The 10,575-nt window shown below is 30.4% G+C and overlaps 1 protein-coding gene across 1 annotated transcript; it reads left to right on the top strand.

Annotated features, from left to right (window-relative positions):
- Positions 1-427: 427 nt before the first annotated feature.
- On the top strand, positions 428-7,758 carry LOC114175777 (6,7-dimethyl-8-ribityllumazine synthase, chloroplastic). Its single transcript, XM_028060571.1, has 8 exons — positions 428-740; positions 847-968; positions 3,044-3,139; positions 3,984-4,079; positions 4,207-4,285; positions 4,727-4,773; positions 4,868-4,927; positions 7,471-7,758. Exons 1-8 carry the CDS (start codon positions 596-598, stop codon positions 7,507-7,509), a joined length of 684 nt encoding a protein of 227 aa, XP_027916372.1. The 5' UTR covers positions 428-595; the 3' UTR covers positions 7,510-7,758.
- The last annotated feature ends 2,817 nt before the right edge of the window (positions 7,759-10,575 follow it).

Genomic DNA, 10,575 nt, shown 5'->3' with positions numbered 1-10,575 from the left:
TGTGTAGACAAGAATTAGAGATTGTTTTGTTATTAAATTATACTAGTATTTATGAACTGTTTTTTATTTTTAAATTTATTTAATACGAGCAAAATCATTGAACACTCACTTTTGAAAAAGTATTATTTTTTTTTTCAAAAAATAAAATAAAATTGAATGATATAAGATTTGGTTAGACAAACACATGCACGATGGTTTATGAATAGAGGTTTTTTTTTTTTAAATAATGAAAATTTAAAAATATGTAAATAAATAAATAAATTTACAAAATAAGATGAGAATTAGAGGGGTTATTATCTTTTATTTTTTTATATGATAAAATTATTTTAACGTAAGAAAGATTAAAATTGTTTTATTAGAAAATCACCACCAAAAGCACTTAGAAAGTGGTATCGTATAGATTATATTTTATAATGTAGATGTAAGAATCTTCGCATTTTAATGGTTTCAATAAATCTTCATTGTAAAATCAAAATCCGCCATCAGCAAAACCAAGTAGCTTAGTTCACACTTGTTTTGCATCTTCCTCTGCGCCGCCGTCACCGCCGTCACCGCCCTCCATCATCAGCAGAAGCTCTCATCTTCAGAGCAAACAATGGCCTCATTTGTTTCTACCGATTGTATCCTCCCCATTGGATTTGTGCGTGGCCAAGATAGTTCCTGTGCTACAACCAGCATTTTACATTTTCATAATGCTCCTAAAACCCTAAGCCCTCTCTCCTTTTCGGTCTCTCTGCGTGGTTACATTCCTAATCCTTTCTACCATTTTGGTTACTGCTCATATGCGTGGTCAACGAAGAATCTGATTTTCCTGGTTTTGTTTAATTCTCTGATTTTTTTCTTCAGCTTCAGAAATTAAGCCGCGCGTTGCTGTTCAGAGCAAGGGTGGACCATCTTCGACACGGACAGATGCTGTGCGGAATCTGACAGGTTCTGTTACCAGAACCCAAGGACTTCGTTTTGCTGTGGTATGTCTACATGTATTCCAAAATTATTAGGTTATTTTGTTATCTTTTTCCCAAATACTTGTGGGAAAAAAGTTTTGAAGTTAGCTTTATAACAATAACCTTTTGAAAAAGCTCACATGAATGAACTTTTATAAATTAACTTATACACTAGTTATATTTAAATTATGGAAAAATTTATGTCTCGTTTTTCTTATGGTATAAGTACGTATGCCGAAGTTTATCTGAAAAGAAATGCCAAACTGATTCTTGCTTTTTGTCTTAGGCCATGAATTTTGTTGGTCTTACATTATTGTTCTGCGTTGTTTTTCAGTTAGGGAATGTGTCTGCCGTACATATAATGTTAGAAGGGGGAAAAGATCGTCAACATGAAAGAAATATTATTCTTTGATTAGGGCTTGTTGCTTTTAGTTTTTTAACAGAAAACCCTTTACATTCAACACCTGATGTTGGACAGCAAGAAGGTTAGAGAATTTGGTGGGTCTTTTATACTTGGGGTCCATAGTAAAAGAATAGGCCGAGTGGAGTTTCGCTGGAGGCATGTGAGAGTAAGGACTACGGAGGTGATTGAAACTGTAGGGATGGGTGGTTTAAAGAATCATTTAAGGTTTTCATTGGCTGAATTATTTATCACGTCTTCGAGAAATCAGGTCTCGTAGAAAAACTAAATAAAAGAAAATAGTAATTGGGAGGAAGAGAAAGGCATTGGCATTAATGGATGATTTCCCTCATCTTGCAAAATTTGTGGTATTAGGCTAACAAGGACAGTTTAATAGACACCTGGAGGGGCATGATCTAATTAAGGCATTAACAAGTTGGGATGCTAAGTCAAGTGATTGGATTGATTGCTAGCATGGTATAATACTCATCTAGTTGGAGTTTACTTACTCTGTTGATGTAGAGGACAAAAAGACAGATAGATCTCAATTGATATAATGATTTTTGCAGATGAAAACCAATGCTTGTGTTGTGTTGTGTGTACATTCAGGAAAAGAATGAGTGGATGTTAAAGAGGTCGTTTGCATAAGTCAAACAGATAGCCATAAATAGGTGGAAGTATGGATCCCATCATTCATGCTGGATGCTTATCACAGAGCTCACTTCTCACCAATTCGAATAATGATTAATTGTTTACTCTTAGCATTTGAGCTATGCTGTGGACAGAAGCTTGCCAGGAGTACCACACTGTTTATATTGCATACTAAATTTCGACAGTGCTTTAAGTGGTCATTTGAGAAGACTGAAGAGGAAGTAAGTAAAGGAGTAGAGAACTAGATGTTATCCTAAAGAAGGCACCACAAATATACGAGAGAAAACATCCCAGGAGAATCAGATGAGCACACCAATCTCTATACACTTGACACAGTTCCCTTTGAAGCCATTGCAGCCAAGGGTCACAAATTGATACCACCACATTACTCCATAGGAGTATACATACACCGTCAAAGGATGTTTTCATACTTCTCTAGAGCCCCTAAAATGGTTAATTAGTAATTTGTCCAAATCTTTGAACAAGAAAAACTCTAGTTTCCCCCTGTAATACTAAAAGAATTGTACTGTAGATGTTTGTTAACGGCACAAAAAACATCTTTGTGGGGCCAAACGTGTAACAAATTATTTTTATTAATATCCTATTAAATAGAATATACCGAATGAAAGACTTCCCCTTAGAAGGAATCCTGAATTTCCTAAGTTGGATTGCAAGAATATAAAGTTTCTTTTTGGAGTATGCATGAGGAACTCCAACATAGTCCAGTGCCCAAATCCTTTTCCACAGATGAAGATGATAAAATGATGAAACACAGCAAGGGTGAATTCCTATTTTAAAGCTTCTTGGTGATTGATTAAGGCTTTGACGATAATGAAAATTTTAAGCGGTGGAAGTATTTTGGAGAGAGTGGAAAATGCAAATGGAATGGTATTGATAAAGGAATATGAATGTGGTAGTGAATCCCACAGAACTATGATATTCTGGTTCAAGATTTTGCAATTATTTTCTACTTAAAACTGGATTGTACTTGTAAGTTTTTCTAGTTCTCTTATGTTACGTTTCTCATTTCCATTTTCTCTTCTTTTAGGTTGTTGCACGATTTAATGAAATAATTACCAAGCAGCTCTTGGAGGGAGCTTTGGGTACCTTTAAGAATTATTCAGTTCAAGATGAGGACATTGATGTAAGTGAGCTGTCTTCTAAATTCTTGGAATATTGATTATGTGTAATATACACTGTTTCAATTGTAATTTGGTTAAGTCTCTTCTTAGCATACTTTTTGAAATTTATTTTGTTTTTCTCACTTTTCTGGTATGTAAAATATTCAGTTTTACTGAAATATGAAGTAAAGCAAACTTATGCACCCGTAATAGGCTAAAACCTTGGAAGCACATATGGCATAGGATATGGATATATATCACAAATATGAGAATATGGAAAATTTAAAAAGTTCCAGGACATGATATGGCTATAATTTAAAATATAAAATTAAAATAAAACTAAAATTTTGAAATTATATAGAATCAATGTTATTAAAATGAACCAAGTCATAGTAGACACAATAAGTGCAACTATTTATCCAAATTTTTTATGTTTGGCTTATAAGAGTTTAAGAAATAAATGTAAAATAAAAATTGTAAACTGCAGCAAGTAGAATTTGAAGTGTCTGACCAGAGATGTGTTTGACCAAGTTAGAACATCTCAACTACTATTTTGAAGGGCTCATGCATCCTTGGCTAAAACAAGAGGCCAATCTTTTCAACTTTTGTCGCTCTCCTATCTTTCTCTAATCATATATTGGAGATTATACAATATTGACTTCTCTATCTTATCGCAAACTTTTGCATTATTTCGTTTAGTTTTAGCTTGGGGTGTTAGCTGTATCATTTTTTTATCCTTGGCTTGGTCATGATTTTTGACAAAAATATTGTGCAACTGGAAGCAACTTGCCTTGTTCAGAATTTTCACATCACATTCTTCTGGATTTGAATACTGACAGAGATTTGTTACTTTCTCTTCTCCCTTAGGTTATTTGGGTACCTGGTAGTTTTGAAATTGGTGTAGTTGCAGCAAGACTAGGAAAATCAGGCAAATATCACGCAATCTTATGCATAGGAGCTGTGGTATGATAAATCTTGATGTATAGCTGAAATCCTTTTTAACATTTTTATGATCAATGGGTATCCATTTTATCTATATTTATGTCTACTAAATTTGAGTTTCTACTGTGACCAAACTTCCTGTTAATAGATACGAGGAGACACCACCCACTATGATGCAGTTGCTAATTCAGCAGCATCTGGAGTGCTTTCAGCCAGTCTAAACTCAGGTAGTATTCTATTAATGTCAATTGTAATCTCAAGATTGGAACAGGTCATATTTGAGTATTCAACTGCTATCTGTTTTCTTGAAAGTGAAATATTCATGCAACTTACTATCACAAGTTGCTTTTGTAGAATCTAGAATCAAGGTTGGGAAGAAACTTGAAATTGGAGAATCATTTTTTAAATGGTTGATTCTTTTTTTTTTTTTCTTTTAAGTCAGTAATACAATGCCTGTGTAAGTTAACGTTGACATTGATCTTCACTGAATAGAATACTGAAACTTTTTCTTTCCTCTAAGCTTATCAGTTAAGCTACCGCCTATTTTTTTTTTCTTTTGGTCTATACATGGGGACATTTATTACTATTGTCACTTTTTCAGTATTTGTTTTTTGTTTTCATTAATTAATCAACTCTGAAAATTAAAGCATTTTGAGATGCCTTTGCAGGTGTTCCGTGCATATTTGGTGTCCTAACATGTGATAATATGGATCAGGTAAGTATTTGCTGTGAAAGTTATGAAATATGTTCTTGCAGATGAGACATATAATTACTTTGATTTCTATTTGTTCTTCTTTGGCTAAGTGCAGGCTCTAAATCGTGCTGGTGGCAAATCGGGAAATAAGGGTGCTGAGGCTGCATTGACTGCTGTAAGTTGATAACTTGATATTATGAAGTAATCATGCAATATTCATTTGAAAATTTACGTGAAGTTATCAAAAGATTTATACTCATTGTCTGATGTAGTTTTCATGTATTCTTGTCCTCCTATCTTTGTATATGTCATGAACTAATTACGGGAAAAACTCAAATTGTTAGGTGATGGTTAATAAATAATCTGAGTTTAGTACCTCGAACATAAAACTCATTTTTATAGCATGTCATAACTCAAGCTAACTACCAGAAGAACTTAAGATGTCAGACAATGGCTCATGAATGGTTTTGTTCCACCTCTGTGAATGTATCTCTTCTTTCTTGATTAGTTTCTTTTTCTATTGAAAAGTCAGCATGATTGTACTTTTGGTTCCTCTATTATGCATAATGCATGATTTTGCTTCTTATTAGTGTTTGCTCAAATTTGATTTATCATTTTTTAGAATTACTACAAGGAAACCCCATTGTCGGTTTCCTTCTGCCTAAAGGCTTATAAAGCCCTTTAAATCCTCATTTTCTTCTCAAATAATTTGGGTTTTGTCTTATTTATATAGAAAATTGTTTGAACGCATCACATTCAAAGACTTCAGTAAAAGTTTGATAACATTTGAAAGATTTTGTAGGAAGTGGGTTTTTTTGTTTTGAAGAGGGAAAAGTATTCTGATATTTCAATTGATGTGTTTTGATCATAAGAGGATTTAAAATGTCTTAGATTAATTTGTGGAAATTTTGAATAGAAAACGAGGATTTTATGTGGATGAAAGCTCAAAAGGACTTGATAATAGCAATTCAAAGAAATAGGGGTTAAATTTGAGAAAAAAGTTTTACATTAGTCACATTGGAGGCACTAGAGGTGCAACAAAGCTAAAAGAGGTTATATAAAGATACCTCTGAATTGTTTACTCCAAGTTTTCATGTTCTATTCAATAATTAGACGTGTTCACGGTTTGGTTAGATTAGTTGAGACAAAAGAAACATTTGATTTGATCATAAAACAAACTTAGGATTTGGTGGATCAATTTGCAATGTGTATGGCATCAGTTATTTCGGTTTTTGTCTTTTTATTTAAGGGACACTTATTTTTAATTTGGGTAAGAGGAAAATTCATTTATTAGAGGGTGAAAGTAGAGCCTCAAATCAATACATGATTTTTTCTAGTGGATTTTGCTAGGGAACAACATTTTTTGAATTAAAAGTAATATACATAATGTTTTTGGATAAAAACTTCTTCATAATATTAAAGCTCATTTCATAAATGTTTGTATGATCTAAATTACAGATAACATGTCAATATAATCTCAAGTTTATTTGAGGGTAGTACAGGAAAACTTACTTTATTTTTGTGGTTAGCTTTTCGTAGGTTCGCTTTAAATGTAGAACTGAATAAAAAAGTGTGGATTTTGCAATTTTCACTATTTTAAGTTAATTGTTGGGTTTAGAATGGTTTGGGCTCGTTCTTCGACACTTCATTAAATCGGAGTGAAGTGTGCTTTGGGAAGGGGTGGGTTTGGCGTGAGCTTCGTCCAATTTCAGATAAAGTGGTCAGTTGATGGACATTTTTAAGGTTATTTCTTCTTACACTCACATGGTTTCTTCCTACACCTCCATGGGGTTTTTAGAACACAATGTCTTTGGTCTCTTTCATCTCCTTCCACACCACATTACTGCTGCTAGTCCTTCCTCGTCTTCTTCTCTTGCCACCTATCTGATTGTGTCTTATTCTGATTCTACATTTTCCACTTCTCATGCTTTCTCTACTTAGAAGATGTTAACATATTACTGTATCTTGATGGAAGTTCTTCTGATCCTCAATCATGACATTCGAAATGTGTAATTCACAACATTTTTTATGCAAAAATGGCTTCCAAATTGTGAAACGTGGAAGCTTTTTTTTCAAGTAAAAATGACTTTCAGAATGTGCAATCTTGAAGTTAAAAAAGCTTCTCAAGTGCACAGTCTAAAAGTAAAATATGACTTCTCACGAGAGCAATTCGGAAGCTTTTTTATGCTAAAAAAATGACTTTGGAAATGTGTAATTCGGAAGTCAATTTTGACTTCCAGATTGTAGAATCCAAATGATTTTCAAATTGTAAAATTTGGAAGTCATTTTTTAGATAGAAGAAGAGCTTTCGGACTGCACAATCGTGAAATCGATTTTTCATAAACTAGAAGGATAAGTGGGATTGTCATATTTGTAAGGGTATAGAAGAAAAGTATGAGAATGAAAAAAAAAATCACCAGTTTTAAGAATGTAGTGAATGTGAAAAGTTAATCTAAGCCCATGTAGGCAACCATATCTAAATCTCTTACTCTAATGAGATGAATTCACATTACACGACCATTTTCAATGTAATTAGTTATCAAAATTGCACTGTGAATTGCAAGTCAGCAAAAAAATTAATACGCAAGGCACTGAATCCTGAATCATTCATAAAATTTCTTGAAAGATTGCAACAGGTATTAGTCGAGCTACTAGCATATTTGTCTTACTTTTTGTAGTTGAATAAATGATTTATGTACTTAAGTTATCTGTGTACAGATTGAAATGGCATCTCTGTTCGAGCACCATCTGAAGTAGTCTGTGTTATAACCAATCTCTCAGAGCTTTCGTCGGAACGGCATGTAATTCCCAATTTTCAAATTTTCATCTCCAGATTGCTTTTGTTGTAGTTCCATATGTTCTCAAACTATTTAGATTATGTTTGGATACTCAATGGTAAGTGGAATGTAACAGAATGGAATGGAATAAAATAAAATAAAAATATCATTGTATTGTTTAAATATTTTTTTGGAACAAATCAAGTTTTCATTGAATTATTTCACTGTATGATATGATAGTATATTATTATTATTTTATTACACTTATCGACAAATGTTTATATCTATAGCTAGAAAATATTAGACCAGTATCAAGGTATGGAAATATATAGGACTATATTTGTTACAAATTGATAAGCCATGTCACTGACTCTTAAAGATGCTTATGTCTTCCCTTACTTCCTTATGAGTGTGCTTGGTTACATGTTGATGATTCTAACCAGGGAGCAACATAATCATCAAGGAGTCTTTGACTCATAAAACTTATGAAGAAGCTATTCGTCATTGGCGGATTTTTAGATAAAACTTAGGGAGTATCAAGATAAAAGGTTAATTATGTTTGATTTAATTAGTTAGATGGTATCTGCTTCCGTTCAGATGTGTTAGTTTGATATTCTCTTTTAAAGAGGTGTCAATCAAGTCTCAACTTTTGATAAAATGTCTCAATTAGGTCTCTTTTAGAAAATAAAAAATTTTAATATCGTTAACTTTATTCATCACTTTTATCACTAAATTTTAATATAAATATTAATACTTAATTTTGTAAGTCATTTTAAACCGTGTTAATAATTTTTTTGAAAGATATCTAATTGAGACAAATTTTCAATAGTTGAGACTCAATTAACACTTTTTTAAAAATGGTGCCAAATTGACACATTCGAATGAAAGTGTGTACCATTTGACTAATTAAACCATGTTTTTAGTCTATGAACTTTGATGCAAACTTAGAATTTGTTAGTGTATGAAATTTTGGTACATTTTAGTTCTCAAACTTTAGATGAATGGATATAATAGTACTTTTAATCCAATTAAATTAATTTTTTTATGTGTCAAACGTTTTTCAGTCGATATTAAAACGACGCGGTAAACAACTCAAGTAATAGGAACAAATTTTAATTTCACAGAAATTAAAAATATCAAATGCATTAAAATTGAATATATATATATATATAATGGCAGAGGTTGGAAGGGGTAGAAGGGGTAGGCGGGACACAACCCTTTTCCCCCAATTGTTTTTTTGCATTATTTTGTATTTAATTTTTTAATTATATAAATTTTTAAATTTTTTTAAATTGTATGTTTTTTAAATTAAATAATATTGTATTAAAAATTAAATTAAGTATTTAAGTATTTTTTATTTATTTTATAAAGTACAATAATAAATAATAAAACATAAAATCAAATATATAAAGAAACAAAATTATTAAGATATTTTTTATTTTCTCTCCCATTCTCTTTTGGGTTTTCATATGTTGTATTTTTCTCTCATGTATTTTTTTTTGTTACTAAAAAAAGTTAGACAGAAACTCAACATTTCTATTCTCTTTTTTTATATTTTTTCTTTCATTATTAAATAAATAAGGTAACTTTCTCTTACCTCGCTTTATAATGAATAATTTATTTAACATTTAGCATTATTTTTTATCTCATGACCATTTTGTATATTTATTTTTTATTAATATAGAAAAGAAATAATGCACTATGTGATTTTTCATAGTCGATTTTTGATTGTAACTTGATTATCATAGTTTTTTTTTATAGTAATTATGTCTCTCAACTTTTGATTAGATTATGATAAATTATTTTGTAGTCTTAAACTTATTTTTTAAATAGGTATATTGATGAAAAACAAACAAATAAATTTATTTTTTAAAATTAATAGAAAAACTATTGGTGAAGATGAAAACATGATAATATGGTTCCTTACCGCATAACAATAAAATGAAAGTTTGTGAAGACTTTTTGAATCAAATATACGTTAATAAAATGAAAGATGAATATTTTGCAGATAATATGATTATTTATATTGAGAAAAGTTAACTGAAAAATTTAATTATGATTCAATTACTATGAATTCAAAAATATAAAAAGAATGATGGATATTCTTGTTAAATATGTATAATTTCTTTGATAGTTACATATATATATATACTATATTAAATTATATATTTATTTTTATTAAATTAGTTACAATAATATTAAATATATAAATTTTGATTCTTTCAAAAAAATTTTGATAAAGCAGACATATTTTATATATATATATATATATATATATATATATATATATATTACGTACGTAGAAAAAAAATTGGAAGAGGGGAAGTGGGGCCATGGCCCTCTATAGGGACACTAAGGTCCGCCCTGCTTGTGGCGAATACGGTTGAGCAAACCTTAAAAATTTGAAACTATATTTCAGATTTTGTAATCAAGAAATGGTATGGATTACATATTCTGAAGGTCGAAATACAGTTTCAAAATTTCTAATTTAAAACATTACTTTGAAAGAGTGGTTATAAATTACCTCATTCGTGAATTTCTATTAAAACAATAGCTACAAGTAATTCAGAAGATCTTTTGCATATTTCCGTTCCTAAAGAGTTAAGCAATGGACATGTCTATTTTATTAAATAAAGGTAAAACTGATATTATTACATTTATTTAATTAAATTTTGACTCACACGACTTGTGTAAGGCCAACATAACTTCAGTTTGAAAATTCATAAGTTATGTCATGACTTCTTCATAATAAAATTGTCACTTAAGCATAATTTACTTATGTTTTTGTTTTTTTAAATATCTATTTACTAACAATTGAAGTAAAATTGCACCTTTTTAATTTGAATGATTTAGATAATTAAGTTTGATTATATATTGATAGAATGACTGATTTTGTGTATTTAAATTTGACGAATAGTAGACAAAGAGATTCATTTTATTTTAATTATTTATGTCATATATATATATATATATATATATATATATATATATATATATATATATATATATATATTAGGAATCCAAGTGTGAGTCTAAGTCCCACATT

The sequence above is a fragment of the Vigna unguiculata genome, chromosome 3, assembly GCF_004118075.2.
Source record: "Vigna unguiculata cultivar IT97K-499-35 chromosome 3, ASM411807v1, whole genome shotgun sequence".
Classification (NCBI taxonomy): Eukaryota; Viridiplantae; Streptophyta; class Magnoliopsida; order Fabales; family Fabaceae; genus Vigna; species Vigna unguiculata.
The sequence above is the reverse complement of the archived record's forward strand: the minus strand, read 5'-3'. Positions and strand labels throughout refer to the sequence as shown.

What these genes read in the sequence shown, in the direction of transcription:
- LOC114175777 (XM_028060571.1), top strand. Translation starts at nt 596, where the DNA reads ATGGCCTCATTTGTTTCTACCGATTGTATCCTCCCCATTGGATTTGTG. An exon ending in TCTTATGCATAGGAGCTGTG is followed by an intron (nt 4,080 to 4,206) that starts GTATGATAAATC and finishes TCCTGTTAATAG; the next exon opens with ATACGAGGAGACACCACCCA. An exon ending in CTGAGGCTGCATTGACTGCT is followed by an intron (nt 4,928 to 7,470) that starts GTAAGTTGATAA and finishes ATCTGTGTACAG; the next exon opens with ATTGAAATGGCATCTCTGTT.